This window comes from Vipera berus (assembly GCF_964194415.1).
Source record: "Vipera berus genome assembly, chromosome: 6".
In the NCBI taxonomy this organism is placed as follows: Eukaryota; Metazoa; Chordata; class Lepidosauria; order Squamata; family Viperidae; genus Vipera; species Vipera berus.
In genome coordinates, this window is record NC_138208.1 from 8406069 (window position 1) to 8428479 (window position 22411).

Sequence of the window (22411 nt, forward strand, 5' to 3'; positions counted from 1 at the left end):
AAATAATAAGGTTTTGTAAATAAGAGGTTCTCTGCTACTTTTCTTATTCGTACTTCATGCTAAGTCGTGAGTTTTGGTCACCATGATAGTTGAATGTTATATTCACAATCAGAGTAAGTCAAATCCCCACGAATCAAATAAGGGTTTAATGTTAAATATTGATTCTGTATAGTAACATAAGGCAATGTATACCGGTAGTCCTCATGACCACAATTGAGCCTGAAATTTACGTTGTTAAGCGAGACATTTGTTAAGGGAATTTTGTCCCATTTTACGAACTTTTCTTGCCACAGTTGTTAAGTGAATCCCTGTAATTCTTAAGTTAGTAACACGGTTTTTAAATGAATCTGGCTTCCCCCATTGACTTTTGCTTGTCAGAAGATTGCAAAGGGGGATCACGTGACCTTGGGAAACTGCAACTGTCATAAATACGACTCAGTTGCCAAACATCTGAATTGTGATCCCATGACCGCGGGGATTCTGCAACGGTCTTTCTTAAGAGTAAAAAAAAGTCATAGAAAAGTCGAGGACTCCCTGTATTTATTTTGAGTTCACTGGAATGCACTTTTCATTAATTCAACAACTGAGGATTCTAATCTAACATACTGTACATCTTGCATTTTTGCTATTTAGACAACTTGCCCTGCACGCTTTTTAAAATACAAAATTGTTCAGGCTCAGTATTAAATTAGAATATATTTAAATATACACAGTGGAAAATCATGCCACTGGAAGCTTAGTTCATAACACAGTCCCATCCATGTTTTCAGTAAAGCAGGCTCCCGAGGATTCTGGTTTTTTCCCCCCTTTTCTTTTAATTTTTACAGTCAAATTGGAGCTAGGATATCAGGTGCTAAGTGCCAACAATATGGAGGCCATTTCTGGCATTTTTCCCCTTCCAGTTTTTGCACAGATGCATTGACTATACCAGGGGTAGGCAACCTCGGCTCTTTTATGACTCATGGACTTCAACTCCCAGAATTCCAGCGTCAGCTATGCTGGAATTCTGGGAGTTGAAGTCCATGAGTCATAAAAGAGCCGAGGTTGCCTATCCCTGGACTATACGTTCATATAATGTGCCAAACCATAGCAAAGAGATAACAGACCCCCGTTATCCTTTTACCTCCCTCCTACCTTTACTGGGGCGGGGGGGGGGCGGGCAGCATATCCTTCAGGTCACGGTTGACTGCAGGGCTGACAAGTATGCTGAGATTGCAATCTAAAGAATCCGGAAACATTCTTAATTGATGATTTCAATTTTTATAGCACGTTCTTTGACGAAGCCTCATAAAGGTATTCCTGTGAGAATAAAACGACGTCCGGGCATTTTTATTTGAACTGTATGCTATTATATAATCTGGCACAGGGGTTCCCAGCCGGGGGTGCGAGACGATACTCCAGGGGGTGCGGAAATTTGGGTTTAGCAGTTTCAAAATTATAGTGTACATGCATAACCAGCTATTACTTTTGCAAGGGGTGCGAGAATATATCAGAAGAATTCCAGGGCTGCGTGGTATAGAAAAGGTTGGGAACTGCTGATCTAGCATACGCATAGGACATTTATCAGCTGTCCCATTTGAAGGCATAAGATGCTGCCTTGGACTGAAATTTTAGGCAATGTATTGATTGACTCTTCTCTTTCACATGAGGTGATAAACTCTTCCTCCAGTAACCTGCAATGGGGTTATCTTTCTTAAAAGGTTCTCAGGGTTACACTTAACCCACTTTTACTGGGTTAAATTGTCTCGTAATTTTGCATTTGTTGTTTAATTCTTTTTTAAATTTTTTACTCTGTTTTTTTAATTTTTATTGTTGTGAGCCTCCCTGAGTCCTCAGGGAGAAAGGCGGCATATAAATTTAATAAAATCAAATCAAATCAAATCATGGATACATTTGAGCAATGTTGGTTTGCCTCATTAAACCTTTACCTACACTTTCAGGTGAACTTCATTGTAAGTGATTCTGGAGCAAATGTCTTAAACTCGTGGAACCAGGAAGACCAAAACTTGCAGGAGGTAAATTAAGTCATTCGGAGTCCACACAATTGCATTTACTTCACCATAAAACAGACAAATGTTTGTTTGGATTCAGACAGAGATAGATTCTACTAAAATAAAAATTTAGGTCAGCCACGGCTTAAATTCAGCTAAAGAACTAGTTGATGAGATTGTAGTACTGAAAGGGCATCTGCAAGTGGAAACAGTCCCTCCCATTCAGAGTGATCTGTAGAGGTTGTATATCCAAAGCAAACCTCAGACACACATTTATGAAACCCAGGGAACTTACGATTCTCCCCTCCCTGTCCCATTTTATTCTCTCAACAATTCTGTTGAATACATTTAAGGTGAGGTACATTGACTAGCCCAAGATTATCTGCTGCGTTTTATGGCCAAATGATAAATTCAACTCATTCTTGCAGAAATATACCAAGTTATAAAATGATGCTTTTTTTTTAAAGTAGTGAGACAGTTTGGTTTTTCCTAGTGATACTGTAGTCCCATCAAGTTTATTTTCATTTCTGTTTCCTGTTTAGTTTTACGGGGCAAACTGGTTGGTCAGCAAGGAATTATTCCATTTCTGTTTCATAGAGCTACGTATTGACCAGTTGGCTAAGTATTTATCAACAGATTGAGAAAACATTGGTCAATCGTTTGCCTTTTCCTATCGTAGGATATCAACTGTCAGTTGAAGCAATGCTTCGTAGAGTTTGGTCTGTGGTTGACCAACTTCAAACATAGTCTGTACGCAGTTCACATGAAAATATGCAAGTCACTTAACTGTACATTCATTTCTTGTTTCATTTAAAAAAAAGATTACTGTACTGAAGCAAAACAAATAGCAATAGCACTCAGCCTTATATACCGCTTCAAAATGCTTATACCAAGGGGTTTGCAGAGTCAGCCTCTTGCCCCCAACAATCTGGACCCTCATTTTACTGACCTTGGAAGGATGGAAGGCTGAGTCAAGCTTGAGCCGGTCAGGATTGAACTGCTGGCAGTGGGCAGCGAGTCAGCCTGCAATGCTGCATTCTGAACCACCGTGCCCCCACGGCTCAAATGTTCTCTCCCCCGCGGGGGAAGCCCTATCCCAGAGAGCCAGTTGCTATTCTTTAGCCTGGCAGGACGTTTACCAAGTAGGGCTTAGGAAGGAATAGCTTTCGGTTTAAAGAAGAAGGGATAGGAAGAAGCGTTCCTGTTCAATTAAAATCGAAAGAAAGAGTTTTAAATCCAAGGTAGCTTCGTAGCCATTTAAATTATGCAGGAGAAACCTTTCTCACTCGTAATCTGTTTCGCTTTAGAAAGGGAGAATGGTGTATAACCAAGCTTATTTCTTTCTTGATCAGCTCATGGCCGCTCTGGCAGCCGTTGGGCCTCCCAATCCTCGCGCGGACCCAGAATGCTGCAGTATCCTGCACGGCTTAGTGGCAGCCGTAGAAGCTCTTTGCAAAATTACCGAGTACCAGCACGAAGCCAGGACCTTGTTAATGGAGAACGCCGACCGGGTGGGAAACAGAGGGCGGATCATCTGCATTACTAACGCGAAGAGGTTTCTGGACACCCCCCCCTTTCCTGTCATGTTACGGTACCACTCTTGGGGCTAAGCCACCCCCACCCATGTTCTGATTGGTCTGTACCGGTGGTCCTCGACTTGCGACCGCAACTGAGCCCAAAATTTCTGTTGCTGAGCGAGACAGTTGTTAAAGTGAGTTTTGCTGCATTTTACAACTTTTCTCGCCAGGGTGGTTAAGGGAATCACTGCAGGGGGTTAAGTTAGTCGCATGCTTGGTAGGCGAATCTGGCTCCTCCCCCCCGCCCGATTTTGCTTGTCAGAAAGTCGCCAAAGGGGAATCACATGACCCCAGGACACTGTGACGGTCGTAAGTATGAGCCAGTTGCCAAGCGTCTGAATTTTGATCACGTGACCCTGGGGGATGCTGAAATGGTCGTGAGAGAAATGGTCATAGGCCACTTTTTTCAGTGTCGTTGTAACTTCAAACAGTCACTAAGTGAACTGTTGTAAGTCAAGGACTACCTCTACGTGACTGAAGTATTAGTCAGTTGAATGTGGCCATTTCCGTGTCTCAGAGCAGATTTGGGTGGGGGGATAACATTCACCTCAGAATCAAGCTTGACTCCTTGGGAAGATACAGCTACGTCCGTGTTGTTTTCTTGACGCAATATTGAAGTGGTGGATTCTTCATCCAAATTGTCTACTAAGGAGGATATTTGTTAATACTGAAGACCACCAGCCTTGATTAATTTGATCCTGAATCCGCAGAAACATTTCTCCATTAACTTTGGAATCAAGTTATAAATTAGTAATAAAAGTATTTGTTAAGGTGAAGTCTCCCCAGAGTTGAGCAAATTACTGGTAATCATACTGACGTGATGTTTCTTTGGGAATAGAAAAAAAGCATTTTACCATAGAGCATTCCCCCCCCCCCAGTTTTGCAGATCAGGATAAAACAGTGGCAAAACTGTAATGAACTGAAAACTTACAGCTTTTAGATTTAGATTTAGATTTTATTAGATTTATATACCGCCCTTTCCTGAAGGACTCAAGGCGGTTTACAGGGCATTTTAAAATCACATCAATATGAAATACAAAGTTAAAAGAGAATTAAAAGATTAAATTATCCCTGAAAATAAAACCCCAGTTAAAATTCTCAGCCTGGGTCAGAGAGCTCAAAGAGCCAAGTCTTCAGTTTTCAACTTCAGTTCAGAAAAAAGCTATTCCCTAGAGCACTAGGATATACAATAGCATGTTTTAAAAATAATCTTAATGAAAACATTAAACTTTCCATGAGTTATTTTTTTTTAATTTTTATTTTAATTCCATTTATATCCCGCCCTTCTCCGAAGACTCAGGGCGGCTTACAAGCTTAGCAGTAGCCTTCATTCTATGTATATGCCTGCTTATTAGGGCTTTCACACATACCCCCCCAAGCGGCATTATTACAAAGTCAGCTTAATTGCCCCCAACAATCTGGGTCCTCATTTTACCTACCTCGGAAGGATGGAAGGCTGAGTCAACCTTGAGCCTTTATGATGATTACTCTCTATTTCTTTCTAAAATTGGGTTTTTTTTCTTTCCAGTGATAGCCATGTACGAATGCTTGAGGAATTTGTCCAGGAAACAATACACGAACACAATAAGTTAGCGGCGAATTCTGATCAGTAAGTGCACAAATCTGTAGCATTTTGACTATACCTTATGTTTGGAATGTATAATCTTAAGAATGAAATGCGCAGTTGCACTGTGGACATAGAATCTGCAAGAGCTTGTTAGCTGTGGTCCCTTCTGTATGAATTGCACAAGAAGTTGAATAATTCAGTGGAACAGCAAATAGCACAATATCCAGTTCCACTTTTGACATCTTCAGTTAGAGCCGGCAAGATTCCAGGATTTAAGATCGAAGGATTCAGTATGCTTTTAATGAAACACTAATATTTCTATTTCATCAGTATCTTTAAATAGTTGGTTGAGAATCCTTCCCTATCCTCCATGTAACGAGAGGTCGGGGGCCGAATGCTTCTCTCAGAAATTTGCATAGAAGAACGTAGGAGAGCATGTAGAATATTTATTGGAATTAGAGATGCTTTATGCCTAATTATTTCCTGAATTTAATAATAACCGCATTCCTGTAAACGTTACAGCGACCTCTGAAAGTTTTGGTCTTCGGTTTTCATCAGTGGTTTGAATGCACCGTTATTTACTTTATAACAAAACATTTTGGCTTTTTCAGTCTGATGCAGATCCAGAAATGTGAGCTGGTTTTAATTCATACTTATCCTGTTGGGGAAGAAAGCCTTGTGTCAGATCATCTTAAAAAAGAGGTAAGCATCTTAAAAGTGTAAAACATTGGTTTATGAATTGTGTCTTTAAAACATCAGTTAAGCTTGCATACAATATTAGAGGCAGCCAAGTCCCTGCCCCAAGGCCACAGTAGTTTGGCTTTTTCTGTTTTTGACTTTGCTTATTAATTAAAATGTAAATGTGGGTTTCTTAACGAAAAGCCCTCCCCAGGCCGCCAAGAATAATTTAAAATTCATCATCAAATAAGTAAGCTAATTAAATCAATTAAAAAGCATGAATTTGCCTCTCACTGCATGACTGTCTCCCACCCTATACATTTTTAAAACTGTTCCATCTGTCTGATTGAAAATTCCCCCTTTGTAGAATCCCATTCAGATTGAGTGGGCATTCTCGTTAAGGAGTAGATTTTTTTTTTTACATTAGTAGCCCATTAGATCAAACATCTGATACAGCAAGTAGATGGTAAGGCTTGAGTTTTAAGCCTGAATGATCAGATTGCACTGCAGTTTTGCACTTATTAGATTAAATAAATCTGTGCAACCGAGAAGGTATCTAGACGGGTTGAGTTTTGTTCTTTGTGGTTTATGTTCTTATCAGCAGAGCAGGTGAACTTTCTTAATCCAAAGTCATCTTTTTATGTCCTAGCAGGGCACACCAAGCACTGCAGAAGATAACTTGTGTCAGCCCTGAGTTTTGAATAATTTGTTTTTCCACAAAGTATCCACCAGGAATGCTGAAGGAGAAGTTGGCCTAGAACAGGGGTAGGCAACCTTGGCTCTTTTATGACAATAGCTGACTCAGGAATTCTGGGAGTTGAAGTCCACAAGTCATAAAAGAGCCGAGGTTGCCTAGCCCTGGCCTAGAAGACCTCCAAGGTCCCTTCCAGCCCTATGATTCTATGATTCTGAGCACCATCATTACTAAGAAGCAAGGTTAGACTGGGCTGAATCCATGATGGAGGCTACCACAGTGAAGGCCCCCAGACTTGAGAAACTGACTTAATTAAACTCAGCTTCTCCAAGCTGATGTTCTCCAGATGAACTGAATCTCATCTCTTAGAATGTCCAGTAAAGGTGAAGAACTGTAGGACATGAAATGCTGCAGTTTCGGCTTTGTGCTGAGTGTCTGAGGTCTTCTTTGAACCGATCCACCTGTTCTCTGGGCTCCTGAGAACATGTTAGGTGGGCTAATAAACGCCACCTGTGCATTTGGCTTTTGGAGGTGTCATATGAGTGCAGGCCACAACGTACGACCACAGTTGAGCCCCAAAATTTATGTGGCTAAGAGAGAGATTGGATAACTTGCCCCCATTTTAAGACTTTGCTTGCCACGTTTGTTAAGCGAATCCCTGCCGTTGTTTCAATTAGGAAGATGGTTGTTAAGCGAATCTTAACTTCCCCATTGATTTTGCTTGTTAGAAGGTCGCAAAAGGGGATCGCGTGACCCCGGGACTCTGCGACCGTCATAAATGTGAGTCAGTTGCCAAGCGTCCGAGTGTAAATCGTGCGACCACGGAGATGCTACCATAAGTCACTTTTTTCAGTGCCGTTGTAACTTTGGACGGTCACTAAATGAACCATTGTAAGTCGAGGATTACCTGTACTGGCGAAGTACAGGCAGGTCCTCGACTTAAAACCATTTGTTTAGCAACCGCCACAGTTACAACGCCGCTGAAAAAGGTGCCTTGGGATCAGTCCTTGCACTTAAAACTACCAGCGTCCCTGCGGTCACCCGATCAGAATTCGGGACCTTGGCAACCAGCCGGCGTTTACAAGGGTTGCGGCATCCCAGGGTCACGTGTTCGCCGTTTGCAACCTTCCCAGCCAGCTTATGACAAGCAAAGTCAGCGGGGGAAGTGAGATTCACCGAACGGCCTGCAGTGATTCACTTAACAATCGTGGAAGGTCGTAAAATTGGGCACGAATCACATTCATTGCTTAAGCAATGAAAATTCTGGTCCCACTTACGATCACAAGTCGAGAACTGCCTGTACTTAGAAAAAGCCACTTGCAACCAGGTGCAACCCCTTCATGGCTTGGGGCCAGGTTATCTGAGGGACCGTCTCTTGCGGGGCACGTCCACCCGGCCCACCAGAACAGGGAGGCAAGGAATGTTGCAGGTCCCATCCCCTAAGGAGGTACATCTGGGGGGGAGGAAAGACCCAGGAGAAGGGCCTTCTCCGTGGTGGCTCCCTCCCTCTGGAATATCATCCCTTCGGAAATTAAACTGGACTCCCATTTCGACACTTTCCGTAAGGCCCCAAAGACTTGGCTTTGCCAGCGGGCCTGGGGAAGCCAGAGTGGGATGGGGCCCATCAAATGGCTTTATTTGGCTGTATGTTAATGACCGAGGGGTGTGTGTGGTTTTTTTTTATTATTTTATTACGTTATTTTATTATTATTTATTCCTTCTACATTGCATTTTTATTTTCTGTAAGCTGCCTAGAGTCACCGTAAGCGAGCAGGTGGCTACATAAAATGTTCCAAGATAAATGAATTAAGCCCTTTTTAAATTGTTGTCTTGAATTGATTGCCACTGAGTATATTCTACGTCTTTGTACGTGTGTGTATTTTGTCTTTTCTTTTAAAAAGCTCTCTCCTGTTTTAACCAGCGAAGTCCATAGCGTTCGGGCTGGACGGCACCTGGCCACCAGACTGAACCTTTTAGTTCAGCAGCATTTTGATCTGGCTTCAACCACTATAACTAACATCCCCATGAAGGTAAAGTTGCCCGGAACAGCGTCGCGGTGCCGATGCCGCCGAGCCGTTTCTTTTAAATCCGTCGAAAACGGGTGGTTTTTTTTTTACGATTTATTTTACTGGAAATGATTTACCTTTGCTTCTTTCCTCCCCCCCCTCTTCATTATCACCTTTTTTTTCTTGTTTCTCGTTTTTTTTATTAGCCTACATTCAATGTCTGTGACCAGGTTAGTAAATTTTTACGGAGGAGGAAGAAAAAAAAAAGGATCACAGAACAAACAAATAGCCTCATTGGCTTTTTTTAGCAGTTTATTCAATTGTTTTTAATGTAGCATTGGAATGTTTTGTTTTGTTTTTTTAATAAAAATTTTGTGTAAGGGTAGCCTCGTTTGCTTCCAATGGCTTTGTCTGTGATTCTTTTGTTTTTAAGCCTGTGTTAAAAATTTCCCCCTGCTCCGCCTTGTGCATTTTAGTGGCCTAGTCAGCCTTTCTCTCCTCTGTGTCATTTCCACGTCCTCTCAATGTAAAGGTGTTTGTAACAAGCAGAAATCAGGCCTCGTTATTTTAACAAAGAAAGCACTTTTGATGAGACAATACATTTATTTATTTATTTAGCGTATGGCATATCATACATGTAGGGACGCGGTGGCTCAGTGGGCTAGGACGCTGAGCTTGTCGATCAGATGGTCGGCAGTTTGGCGGGTCGAATCCTGAGTGCCGCGTAACAGAGCGAGCGCCTGTTACTCGTCCCAGCTTCTGCCAACCTAGCAGTTCAAAAGCACGTAAAAATGCAAGTAGAAAAATAGGGACCACTCCGGTGGGAAGGTAACAGCGTTCCGTGTGCCTTTGGCATCTAGTCATGCCGGCCACATGACCACGGAGACGTCCTCGGACAAGCGCTGGCTCTTCGGCTTTGAAACGGAGATGAGCACTGGCCCCTAGAGTCGGAAACGACTAGCATGCATGTGCGGGGGAACCTTTACCTTTACCTTTATATCATACATGGACAAGCAATATAGGATAAGATTTCATCTAGATTAATAAAACACAATAAAATATAAATGTTAACAAGGCAACAAAATGTGGCCCGTTGTCTATATACCTTTTTTAAACTAGTAAATGCAAGGTAATCCTCTGCATGTCTATTCAGAAGTAGGACCCAGTGTGTTCTCTGCAGCTCGCTCCCTATTATGTACGTTTAGGGTTCCAGATTTAACACAGATAGTCCTCGACTTACAACTGTTTGCTTAGTGACTGTTTGAAGTTACAACAACACCGGAAAAAAGTGATCGTTTTTCACACAGGTGACCGTTGCAGCATTCCCCATAATCACGTGATCAAAATCCAGACACTTGGCAACTGACTCATATTTGTGACGGTCGCAGTGTCCCAGGGTAACGGGATCCCCTTTTGTGACCTTCTGACAAGCAAAGTCAAGGGGGGGGGAAGCCACTTAACCATGTTACTAACTTAACAACTGCAGTGATTCACTCCCTTAAATGTCTCAGTGATGGAAATTTTGGGCTGAATTGTGGTCGTAAGTCGAGGACTACCTAGTTATTTCCCCCTGTTTTGTTGGCCTGATTATGACTGCTGGAGGAAGCCAGACGTATGAACTGCAGTTGGGCCGACGTAAGAAAGTGTAAGAAGGGACGCGGTGGCTCAGTGGGTTAGGACGCTGAGCTTGTCGATCAGAAGGTCGGCAGTTTGGCGGGTCGAATCCCGAGTGCCGCGTAACAGAGTGAGCGCCTGTTACTCGTCCCAGCTTCTGCCAACCTAGCAGTTCGAAAGCACGTAAAAATGCAAGTAGAAAAATAGGGACCACTACAGTGGGAAGGTAACAGCGTTCCGTGCGCCTTTGGCATCTAGTCATGCCGGCCACATGACCACGGAGACGTCCTCGGACAAACGCTGGCTCTTCGGCTATGAAACGGAGATGAGCACCGGCCCCTAGAGTCGGAAACGACTAGCACGCATGTGCGGGGGAACCTTTACCTTTACCTTTTAAGAAAGTGTAAAGCATTTCTGTTTGCATTGGGGTTTGTTTGTTTTTTTAAAAAAAAACTGCACAGAAGAAAAAGCTAGAGTGATAGTTTTCTGAATTTTAAATCTGTTGTTCAGATCACAAATGCTAAAGCAGCATTTGAGCTCTTTTGTGCTCAGTAGGATTTGGCCATTTTGTTTACACTTAAGTAAAGGTAAAGGTTCCCCCGCACATGCGTGCTAGTCGTTTCCGACTCTAGGGGCCGGTGCTCATCTCCGTTTCAAAGCCAAAGAGCCAGCGCTTGTCCGAGGACGTCTCCGTGGTCATGTGGCCGGCATGACTAGACGCCAAAGGCGCACAGAACGCTGTTACCTTCCCACCGTAGTGGTCCCTATTTTCTACTTGCATTTTTACGTGCTTTCGAACTGCTAGGTTGGCAGAAGCTGGGACGAGTAACAGGCGCTCACTCTGCTACGTGGCACTTGGGATTCGACCCGCCAAACTGCCGACCTTCTGATCGACAAGCTCAGCGTCCTAACCCAGTGAGCCACCGCGTCCCACCTCTTAATTACACTTAATTACACTTAATTACACTTAATTAATTAAGACGCCTTTTAATGTTTGCAAATACCTTGTTTGCAACTGACTGACCTGTGTGTTGCCGGTCTGCTTTTTTTCCTTCTTCTTGCCTTTTGTCCTTTCTTGTAATATCTATTTCCTCTGTATGATTCATTGAAAAACTTAAGTCCTAGGTCGGTGGGTTGGTTTTGCTAATTTGCCATACATCACATTTGGTGGTCTGCCCCAGCCATTTAAAAAACCCTGCTTATTTTGCTTTTTTTTAAAAAAAAAAATCCTTCTGCATGCAGCTTCTAGGCTTCAGCAGTCAGATAAGACTATATGTGGCTTCTCTCATTTAAACCCCCCCCCCAAAAAAAAACTTCCATAAAAAATAAGACTGACTAGCTTTTCGATTATTGTCAGTTCCTTAAGAAATGGAAATACTTCCTTATCCGCCATCAACTGGGCAGAAGTGAGTGCTGGCTCTGTTTTTAATATTGCGCTTTTATTTAATTCGGCAAATACAAATTAAAACGAGTTCCCCTCTTGGCTTCCCACTAAGCCAGAAAAGGCAATTTGAAGAAATCTTGAGGTTTTGCACTCCAAAATTGGTGCTTACATGAAAGCAGGTTCTTTTGAACAATGTTCTGAGTAAACATACATTGGTCCAAGCTGCCTACGTCCTTTTTTTTTCGTAAAAAAAAGCGTCTCTCTCTTCTCTCTTTCTTTCTTTTTTTGTTTGTTTGCAGAATTTTTAAGTTGTTCACATCCTGAACATTCTTTTCTTTTTTTTCCTTTTGGCAATTTTGTATTAAAAGGCAAAAGGTAACATTGTCCCTCTGTGGTTTAAAAAAAGAAATTAAACTAAGAAAAATGTTTGTTCAGGCAATGGTACAATGCTTGTCTGTTTTGTTTTTTTTCTAAATTCAGGAAGAGCAGCATGCCAACACCTCTGCCAACTATGATGTGGAACTGCTGCATCATAAGGAAGCCCACGTGGACTTTTTAAAAAGTGGTAAGTATGGCAGCAGTCAAGAATCTTTTTATCTGCAAAGGAACAAGAAAATAGTCCATCGTTTTGTAAGGATTGTCAGGATATTTAATGATCTATACCAGGAGTAGGCAACCTTGGCTCTTTTATGACTCGTGGACTTCAACTCCCAGAATTCCTGAGCCAGCATGGCTCAGCTTGGAAACCTCTCCCTTTTCCCTCAGCGTGGCCGGCTCAGGAATTCTGGGAGTTGAAGTCCACGAGTCATAAAAGAGCCAAGGTTGCCTACCCCTGCGCTAGGGGATGCTGCAATTGTTGTCAGTGTGGAAAACTGTCATAAGTCTCTTTTTTCCGTGCTGTTGTAACTTTGAACAGTCACTAAATGAACTGTCGTAAGTGGAGGACTACTGTACCTGTAGTCGAGTCTGGGAGAAAGTGAAATAAAGTGCAGTTTTGTGGGTTGCCCTGGATCTTTCAGTGCAAGGGTCTCCAACGTTGGCCACTTTATGACTCGTGGACTTCAACTCCCAGAATTCCTCAGCCAGCATGGCTCACCTTGGAAACCTCTCCCTTTCCCCTCAGCATGGCTGGCTCAGGAATTCTGGGAGTTGAAGTCCACGAGTCATAAAAGAGCCAAGGTTGCCTACCCCTCATCTATACAGATTGAGCCCAAAACTTCCATTGCAGGACAGTTGTTAAGTGAATATCGCCCCATTTTATGGCCTTTCTTGCCACAGTTGTTAAATGAATCACTTGAGTTATTAAGTCAGTAACATGGTTGTTAAGTGAATCTGGCTTCCCCCATTGACTTTGCTTGTCAGAAGGTCGCAAAAGGGAATCACGTGATCCCCGGGACTCTGTGACCATCGTAAGTACATGCCAGTTGCCAAGCCTCTGAATTTTGATCATGTGACCATGGGGGGGATGCTGCAACGGTCGTGTGAAATCCTAGGTCAGGGTTTTTTCAGTGCCCTTGTACCTTTGAATGGCCACTAAATGAACTCTTGTAAGTCGAGGGCTACCTGTAATATAAATTTCATAAATAGTAACAAATAAGGATATTTTACACTTTTTTTCCAAGAACAACAGCAAAAGAAACATGTATCATTTTAAAGCATCCAAGCTTCCTGGATAGGACCCACCGCATTTCTTGCACCAGCAAAAAACAACAACAACAATTTCCTATTTTGACATCCAAGGAAGTTTTGTAGGAAGAAAAACGAGAAATCTCTGTTAAAAAGAATTATGGGATCGAAATCACTGCTGTTGTGTCTTCAGAGTAATATTAACGCTAACGGATTTGTCTACAGAATATAATGGGGACCTCAAACAACATGCATTCTTGCTTTCCTTGGTTAATGCTTGTTTTTAGCAAGACGGTTATTTTGTCCCCTTTTCGGTCATGTTGCTATTAAAACATTGTTGAGTTATATTACCGTATATACTTGAGTATAAGCCGAATTTTTCAGCCCACTTTTTGGGCTGAAAAACTCCACTTCGGCTTATACTCCAGTCAACAAAAAAAAGAACTGTCCGTTCGTTCGGAACAGGCTGCTGAGAGAAGCTGCCTCGCCTGCTGCGCCCCCAACAACCGCCGCTGCCGCTTTCCCCCCCCATCGCTCACCCGCTGCCCCCGAAAATGCCGCTGCCGCTTTCCCCCCCCATCGCTCACCCGCTGCCCCCGAAAATGCCGCTGCCGCTTTCCCCCCCCATCGCTCACCCGCTGCCCCCGAAAATGCCGCTGCCGCTTTCCCCCCCCCATCGCTCACCCGCTGCCCCCGAAAATGCCGCTGCCGCTTTCCCCCCCCATCGCTCACCCGCTGCCCCCGAAAATGCCGCTGCCGCTTTTCCCCCCCCATCGCTCACCCGCTGCCCCCGAAAATGCCGCTGCCGCTTTTCCCCCCCATCGCTCACCCGCTGCCCCCAAAAATGCCGCTGCCGCTTTCCCCCCCATCGCTCACCCGCTGCTCCCGAAAATGCCGCTGCCGCTTTCCCCCCCCATCGCTCACCCGTGCTTTCCCCCCCCATCGCTCACCCGTGCTTTCCCCCCCATCGCTCACCCGTGCTTTCTCTCCCCATCGCTCACCCGTGCTTTCTCTCTCCATCGCTCACCCGTGCTTTCCCCCCCCATCGCTCACCCGTGCTTTCTCTCCCCATCGCTCACCCGTGCTTTCCCCCCCATCGCTCACCCGTGCTTTCTCTCCCCATCGCTCACCCGTGCTTTCCCCCCCATCGCTCACCCGTGCTTTCTCTCCCCATCGCTCACCCGTGCTTTCCCCCCCCATCGCTCACCCGTGCTTTCCCCCCCCATCGCTCACCCGTGCTTTCTCTCCCCATCGCTCACCCGTGCTTCCCCCCCCATCGCTCACCCGTGCTTTCCCCCCCCATCGCTCACCCGTGCTTTCTCTCCCCATCGCTCACCCGTGCTTTCTCTCCCCATCGCTCACCCGTGCTTTCCCCCCCCATCGCTCACCCGTGCTTTCCCCCCCATCGCTCACCCGTGCTTTCTCTCCCCATCGCTCACCCGTGCTTCCCCCCCCATCGCTCACCCGTGCTTTCTCTCCCCATCGCTCACCCGTGCTTTCTCTCCCCATCGCTCACCCGTGCTTTCTCTCCCCATCGCTCACCCGTGCTTCCCCCCCATCGTTCACCCGTGCTTTCCCCCCCATCGCTCACCCGTGCTTTCCCCCCCATCGCTCACCCGTGCTTTCTCTCCCCATCGCTCACCCGTGCTTTCCCCCCCATCGCTCACCCGTGCTTTCTCTCCCCATCGCTCACCCGTGCTTTCTCTCCCCATCGCTCACCCGTGCTTTCCCCCCCCATCGCTCACCCGTGCTTTCCCCCCCATCGCTCACCCGTGCTTTCTCTCCCCATCGCTCACCCGTGCTTCCCCCCCCATCGCTCACCCGTGCTTTCTCTCCCCATCGCTCACCCGTGCTTTCTCTCCCCATCGCTCACCCGTGCTTTCTCTCCCCATCGCTCACCCGTGCTTCCCCCCCATCGTTCACCCGTGCTTTCCCCCCCATCGCTCACCCGTGCTTTCCCCCCCATCGCTCACCCGTGCTTTCTCTCCCCATCGCTCACCCGTGCTTTCCCCCCCATCGCTCACCCGTGCTTTCCCCCCCATCGCTCACCCGTGCTTTCCCCCCCATCGCTCACCCGTGCTTTCTCTCCCCATCGCTCACCCGTGCTTTCCCCCCCCATCGCTCACCCGTGCTTTCTCTCCCCATCGCTCACCCGTGCTTTCCCCCCCCATCGCTCACCCGTGCTTTCTCTCCCCATCGCTCACCCGTGCTTTCCCCCCCCCCATCGCTCACCCGTGCTTTCCCCCCCCATCGCTCACCCGTGCTTTCTCTCCCCATCGCTCACCCGTGCTTTCCCCCCCCATCGCTCACCCGTGCTTTCTCTCCCCATCGCTCACCCGTGCTTTCTCTCCCCATCGCTCACCCGTGCTTTCCCCCCCCATCGCTCACCCGTGCTTTCTCTCCCCATCGCTCACCCGTGCTTTCTCTCCCCATCGCTCACCCGTGCTTTCCCCCCCCATCGTTCACCCGTGCTTTCTCTCCCCATCGCTCACCCGTGCTTTCTCTCCCCATCGCTCACCCGTGCTTTCTCTCCCCATCGCTCACCCGTGCTTTCCCCCCCCATCGCTCACCCGTGCTTTCTCTCCCCATCGCTCACCCGTGCTTTCTCTCCCCATCGCTCACCCGTGCTTTCCCCCCCCATCGTTCACCCGTGCTTTCCCCCCCCATCGTTCACCCGTGCTTTCCCCCCCATCGCTCACCCGTGCTTTCCCCCCCCATCGCTCACCCGTGCTTTCTCTCCCCATCGCTCACCCGTGCTTTCCCCCCCCATCGCTCACCCGTGCTTTCCCCCCCCATCGCTCACCCGTGCTTTCCCTCCCCATCGCTCACCCGTGCTTTCCCCCCCCATCGCTCACCCGTGCTTTCCCCCCCCATCGCTCACCCGTGCTTTCTCTCCCCATCGCTCACCCGTGCTTTCCCCCCCCATCGCTCACCCGTGCTTTCTCTCCCCATCGCTCACCCGTGCTTTCCCCCCCCATCGCTCACCCGTGCTTTCCCCCCCCATCGTTCACCCGTGCTTTCCCCCCCCATCGCTCACCCGTGCTTTCCCCCCCCATCGCTCACCCGTGCTTTCTCTCCCCATCGCTCACCCGTGCTTTCCCCCCCATCGCTCACCCGTGCTTTCCCCCCCCATCGCTCACCCGTGCTTTCTCTCCCCATCGCTCACCCGTGCTTTCCCCCCCATCGCTCACCCGTGCTTTCTCTCCCCATCGCTCACCCGTGCTTTCCCCCCCCATCGCTCACCCGTGCTTTCCCCCCCCATCGCTCACCCGTGCTTTCTCTCCCCATCGCTCACCCGTGCTTTCCCCCCCATCGCTCACCCGTGCTTTCTCTCCCCATCGCTCACCCGTGCTTTCCCCCCCCATCGCTCACCCGTGCTTTCCCCCCCCATCGCTCACCCGTGCTTTCTCTCCCCATCGCTCACCCGTGCTTTCCCCCCCCATCGCTCACCCGTGCTTTCCCCCCATCGCTCACCCGTGCTTTCTCTCCCCATCGCTCACCCGTGCTTTCCCCCCCCCCATCGCTCACCCGTGCTTTCCCCCCCCATCGCTCACCCGTGCTTTCCCCCCCCATCGTTCACCCGTGCTTTCCCCCCCCATCGCTCACCCGTGCTTTCCCCCCCCATCGCTCACCCGTGCTTTCTCTCCCCATCGCTCACCCGTGCTTTCCCCCCCCATCGCTCACCCGTGCTTTCCCCCCCCATCGCTCACCCGTGCTTTCCCCCCCATCGCTCACCCGTGCTTTCCCCCCCATCGCTCACCCGTGCTTTCTCTCCCCATCGCTCACCCGTGCTTTCCCCCCCCATCGTTCACCCGTGCTTTCCCCCCCCATCGCTCACCCGTGCTTTCCCCCCCCATCGCTCACCCGTGCTTTCTCTCCCCATCGCTCACCCGTGCTTTCCCCCCCATCGCTCACCCGTGCTTTCCCCCCCCATCGCTCACCCGTGCTTTCCCCCCCCATCGCTCACCCGTGCTTTCCCCCCCCATCGCTCACCCGTGCTTTCCCCCCCCATCGTTCACCCGTGCTTTCCCCCCCCATCGTTCACCCGTGCTTTCCCCCCCCATCGCTCACCCGTGCTTTCCCCCCCCATCGCTCACCCGTGCTTTCTCTCCCCATCGCTCACCCGTGCTTTCCCCCCCCATCGCTCACCCGTGCTTTCCCCCCCCATCGCTCACCCGTGCTTTCTCTCCCCATCGCTCACCCGTGCTTTCCCCCCCCATCGCTCACCCGTGCTTTCCCCCCCCATCGCTCACCCGTGCTTTCCCCCCCCATCGCTCACCCGTGCTTTCCCCCCCATCGCTCACCCGTGCTTTCCCCCCCATCGCTCACCCGTGCTTTCCCCCCCCATCGCTCACCCGTGCTTTCCCCCCCCATCGCTCACCCGTGCTTTCCCCCCCATCGCTCACCCGTGCTTTCTCTCCCCATCGCTCACCCGTGCTTTCCCCCCCCATCGCTCACCCGTGCTTTCCCCCCCCATCGCTCACCCGTGCTTTCTCTCCCCATCGCTCACCCGTGCTTCCCCCCCCATCGCTCACCCGTGCTTTCCCCCCCCATCGCTCACCCGTGCTTTCCCCCCCATCGCTCACCCGTGCTTTCTCTCCCCATCGCTCACCCGTGCTTCCCCCCCCATCGCTCACCCGTGCTTTCTCTCCCCATCGCTCACCCGTGCTTTCCCCCCCCATTGCTCACCCGTGCTTTCTCTCCCCATCGCTCACCCGTGCTTTCTCTCCCCATCGCTCACCCGTGCTTTCCCCCCCCATCGCTCACCCGTGCTTTCCCCCCCCATCGCTCACCCGTGCTTTCCCCCCCCATCGTTCACCCGTGCTTTCCCCCCCCATTGCTCACCCGTGCTTTCTCTCCCCATCGCTCACCCGTGCTTTCTCTCCCCATCGCTCACCCGTGCTTTCCCCCCCCATCGCTCACCCGTGCTTTCCCCCCCCATCGTTCACCCGTGCTTTCCCCCCCCATTGCTCACCCGTGCTTTCCCCCCCCATTGCTCACCCGTGCTTTCTCTCCCCATCGCTCACCCGTGCTTTCTCTCCCCATCGCTCACCCGTGCTTCCCCCCCCATCGTTCACCCGTGCTTTCCCCCCATCGCTCACCCGTGCTTTCCCCCCCCATCGTTCACCCGTGCTTTCCCCCCCCATCGCTCACCCGTGCTTTCCCCCCCCATCGCTCACCCGTGCTTTCTCTCCCCATCGCTCACCCGTGCTTTCCCCCCCCATCGCTCACCCGTGCTTTCCCCCCCATCGCTCACCCGTGCTTTCTCTCCCCATCGCTCACCCGTGCTTTCCCCCCCCATCGCTCACCCGTGCTTTCCCCCCCCATCGCTCACCCGTGCTTTCTCTCCCCATCGCTCACCCGTGCTTTCCCCCCCCATCGCTCACCCGTGCTTTCCCCCCATCGCTCACCCGTGCTTTCTCTCCCCATCGCTCACCCGTGCTTTCCCCCCCCATCGCTTACCCGTGCTTTCCCCCCCCATCGCTCACCCGTGCTTTCTCTCCCCATCGCTCACCCGTGCTTTCTCTCCCCATCGCTCACCCGTGCTTTCTCTCCCCATCGCTCACCCGTGCTTTCCCCCCCCATCGCTCACCCGTGCTTTCTCTCCCCATCGCTCACCCGTGCTTTCTCTCCCCATCGCTCACCCGTGCTTTCTCTCCCCATCGTTCACCCGTGCTTTCCCCCCCCATCGCTCACCCGTGCTTTCCCCCCCCATCGCTCACCCGTGCTTTCTCTCCCCATCGCTCACCCGTGCCGCCCCGAAAATGCCGCTGCCGCTCGCCCGCTTGCTCGCTTCCTCGCCCGGGGACCAGCACCAGCCAGCCAGCCCGCCGGCGAGAAGCCCGGCCCGGAGGTGAGGGGAGGGAGCGGAGTCGCTCACCCGTGCTTTCCCCCCCCCATCGCTCACCCGTGCTTTCTCTCCCCATCAAAGATCCTTGGAAGTAATGGTTGGAAAAGTTTGCAAGTCTTTGGGAAAGTTCAAGAAGTGAAAGGAATACCCTCCTCTTGAAAGACCAGATAAGGCAGACAGGGAGATGAAGAGTTCAACCGAGTTTCCTCTTTTGTTCAGGCATCTGCACCCGCTGCTTTTAAACTCGCCGGGCGCTGCAACGGCACCCGTTTTCCCCGGCGAGTTTTCCCTACCTGGCCCCTGCAGAATCGCGGCGGCGCCCCCGGAGAAGCCTACCCCGAGGCTGCGGCCGATTTTTCCTTCTCCTAGACTCTGCCGCCCAGAGCGTTGTTTCTCCCCCTCGTGCGTGCGTGGGATGAGGCGAGAAACCAACAGCCTGCGTCCGTCTCTCTTTATGTATATTTCTGTATATATCTTATCTCGGGATCTAGACCTTTCGAAGGAGAAGGGGCGGCTGGAGTTCGTGAGTTGCTGTGGGACCCAAGGGTTGGGGGAAGAGAGATGGGAGGGAAAAGGGGAGAAACCTGCCGCTGGCTAGTTCTTTGTCTGATCGGGGGAGCCTGAACAAAAGAGGAAACTCGGTTGAACTCTTCATCTCCCTGTCTGCCTTATCTGGCTTTTTGAAACGCACCACCGGCTGCTCCGTCCAGAAGCCCAGATTCGGGAGGGCTGCTTGGCTTCCACTTGAGCCCATCTATGTCCGCGGGCCCCCCCCCCACTACCCCTAGACCTCCGCCGCCGGCGGTGCCCAAACCTCCCCAATCATCAGCAGGTCTCCGGATCTCCGTGCCTTGCCTGCCTGCTTCTTTCTGCTGGATCCGCGCCCTGCCGCCGGCAGAGGCTTGCGGAGCGCGGATCCAGTGTGGGGGGGGAGAAAGCCCTTTAGCAGGATTTGCCTGCATGCCGGCGGAGGCTGGATCCGTGCTCCACAAGCCTCTGCCGGCGGCTGGATCCGCGCCCTGCCGCTGCGGAGCGCGGATCCAGCCTCCGCCGGCGGCGGAGGTCTAGGGGTAGTGGGGGGGGGGGCCTGCGGACATAGATGGGCTCAAGTGGAAGCCAAGCAGCCCTCCCGAATCTGGGCTTCTGGACGGAGCAGCCGGTGGTGCGTTTCAAAAAGCCAGATAAGGCAGACAGGGAGATGAAGAGTTCAACCGAGTTTCCTCTTTTGTTCAGGCTCCCCCGATCAGACAAAGAACTAGCCAGCGGCAGGTTTCTCCCCTTTTCCCTCCCATCTCTCTTCCCCCAACCCTTGGGTCCCACAGCAACTCACGAACTCCAGCCGCCCCTTCTCCTTCGAAAGGTCTAGATCCCGAGATAAGATATATACAGAAATATACATAAAGAGAGACGGACGCAGGCTGTTGGTTTCTCGCCTCATCCCACGCACGCACGAGGGGGAGAAACAACGCTCTGGGCGGCAGAGTCTAGGAGAAGGAAAAATCGGCCGCAGCCTCGGGGTAGGCTTCTCCGGGGGCGCCGCCGCGATTCTGCAGGGGCCAGGTAGGGAAAACTCGCCGGGGAAAACGGGTGCCGTTGCAGCGCCCGGCGAGTTTAAAAGCAGCGGGTGCAGATGCCTGAACAAAAGAGGAAACTCGGTTGAACTCTTCATCTCCCTGTCTGCCTTATCTGGTCTTTCAAGAGGAGGGTATTCCTTTCACTTCTTGAACTTTCCCAAAGACTTGCAAACTTTTCCAACCATTACTTCCAAGGATCTTTGATGGGGAGAGAAAGCACGGGTGAGCGATGGGGGGGGGAAAGCACGGGTGAGCGACTCCGCTCCCTCCCCTCACCTCCGGGCCGGGCTTCTCGCCGGCGGGCTGGCTGGCTGGTGCTGGTCCCCGGGCGAGGAAGCGAGCAAGCGGGCGAGCGGCAGCGGCATTTTCGGGGCGGCACGGGTGAGCGATGGGGAGAGAAAGCACGGGTGAGCGATGGGGGGGGGAAAGCACGGGTGAGCGATGGGGAGAGAAAGCACGGGTGAGCGATGGGGGGGGAAAGCACGGGTGAACGATGGGGGGGGAAAGCACGGGTGAGCGACTCCGCTCCCTCCCCTCACCTCCGGGCCGGGCTTCTCGCCGGCGGGCTGGCTGGCTGGTGCTGGTCCCCGGGCGAGGAAGCGAGCAAGCGGGCGAGCGGCAGCGGCATTTTCGGGGCGGCACGGGTGAGCGATGGGGAGAGAAAGCACGGGTGAGCGATGGGGGGGGAAAGCACGGGTGAGCGATGGGGAGGGAAAGCACGGGTGAGCGATGGGGGGGGGAAAGCACGGGTGAACGATGGGGGGGGAAAGCACGGGTGAGCGATGGGGGGGGAAGCACGGGTGAGCGATGGGGAGAGAAAGCACGGGTGAGCGATGGGGGGGGAAAGCACGGGTGAGCGATGGGGAGAGAAAGCACGGGTGAGCGATGGGGGGGAAAGCACGGGTGAGCGATGGGGAGAGAGCACGGGTGAGCGATGGGGGGGAAAGCACGGGTGAGCGATGGGGGGGAAAGCATGGGTGAGCAATGGGGGAGAGAGCACGGGTGAGCGATGGGGAGAGAAAGCACGGGTGAGCGATGGGGGGGGAAAGCACGGGTGAGCGATGGGGGGGGAAAGCACGGGTGAGCGATGGGGAGAGAAAGCACGGGTGAGCGATGGGGGGGAAAGCACGGGTGAGCGATGGGGGGGGAAAGCACGGGTGAGCGATGGGGGGGGAAAGCACGGGTGAGCGATGGGGGGGGAAAGCACGGGTGAGCGATGGGGAGAGAAAGCACGGGTGAGCGATGGGGGGGAAAGCACGGGTGAGCGATGGGGGGGGAAAGCACGGGTGAGCGATGGGGGGGAAAGCACGGGTGAGCGATGGGGGGGGAAAGCACGGGTGAGCGATGGGGGGGAAAGCACGGGTGAGCGATGGGGGGGGAAAGCACGGGTGAGCGATGGGGAGAGAAAGCACGGGTGAGCGATGGGGGGGGAAGCACGGGTGAGCGATGGGGAGAGAAAGCACGGGTGAGCGATGGGGGGGAAAGCACGGGTGAGCGATGGGGGGGGAAAGCACGGGTGAGCGATGGGGAGAGAAAGCACGGGTGAGCGATGGGGAGAGAAAGCACGGGTGAGCGATGGGGGGGAAAGCACGGGTGAGCGATGGGGGGGAAAGCACGGGTGAGCGATGGGGGGGGAAAGCACGGGTGAGCGATGGGGGGGAAAGCACGGGTGAGCGATGGGGGGGGAAAGCACGGGTGAGCGATGGGGGGGGAAAGCACGGGTGAGCGATGGGGGGGGAAAGCACGGGTGAGCGATGGGGAGGGAAAGCACGGGTGAGCGATGGGGGGGAAAGCACGGGTGAGCGATGGGGAGAGAAAGCACGGGTGAGCGAAAGAAGCAGGCAGGCAA

The 22411-nt window shown here is 51.3% G+C and overlaps 1 protein-coding gene across 3 annotated transcripts in view; it reads left to right on the forward strand.

Annotated features, from left to right (window-relative positions):
• INTS13 (integrator complex subunit 13) overlaps positions 1–22411 on the forward strand; it is a 37432-nt gene that overhangs the window by 3658 nt on the left and 11363 nt on the right. For 2 of the 3 annotated variants that reach the window (XM_081330823.1, XM_081330825.1), the window contains exons 3-8: positions 1941–2015; positions 3344–3582; positions 5097–5177; positions 5747–5837; positions 8409–8537; positions 11992–12076. In XM_081330823.1, the coding sequence (XP_081186949.1) occupies positions 1941–2015; positions 3344–3582; positions 5097–5177; positions 5747–5837; positions 8409–8537; positions 11992–12076 (700 nt within the window). The remainder of the gene's footprint in view (positions 1–1940; positions 2016–3343; positions 3583–5096; positions 5178–5746; positions 5838–8408; positions 8538–11991; positions 12077–22411) is intronic. The other variant, XM_081330824.1, reaches the window with a different exon arrangement.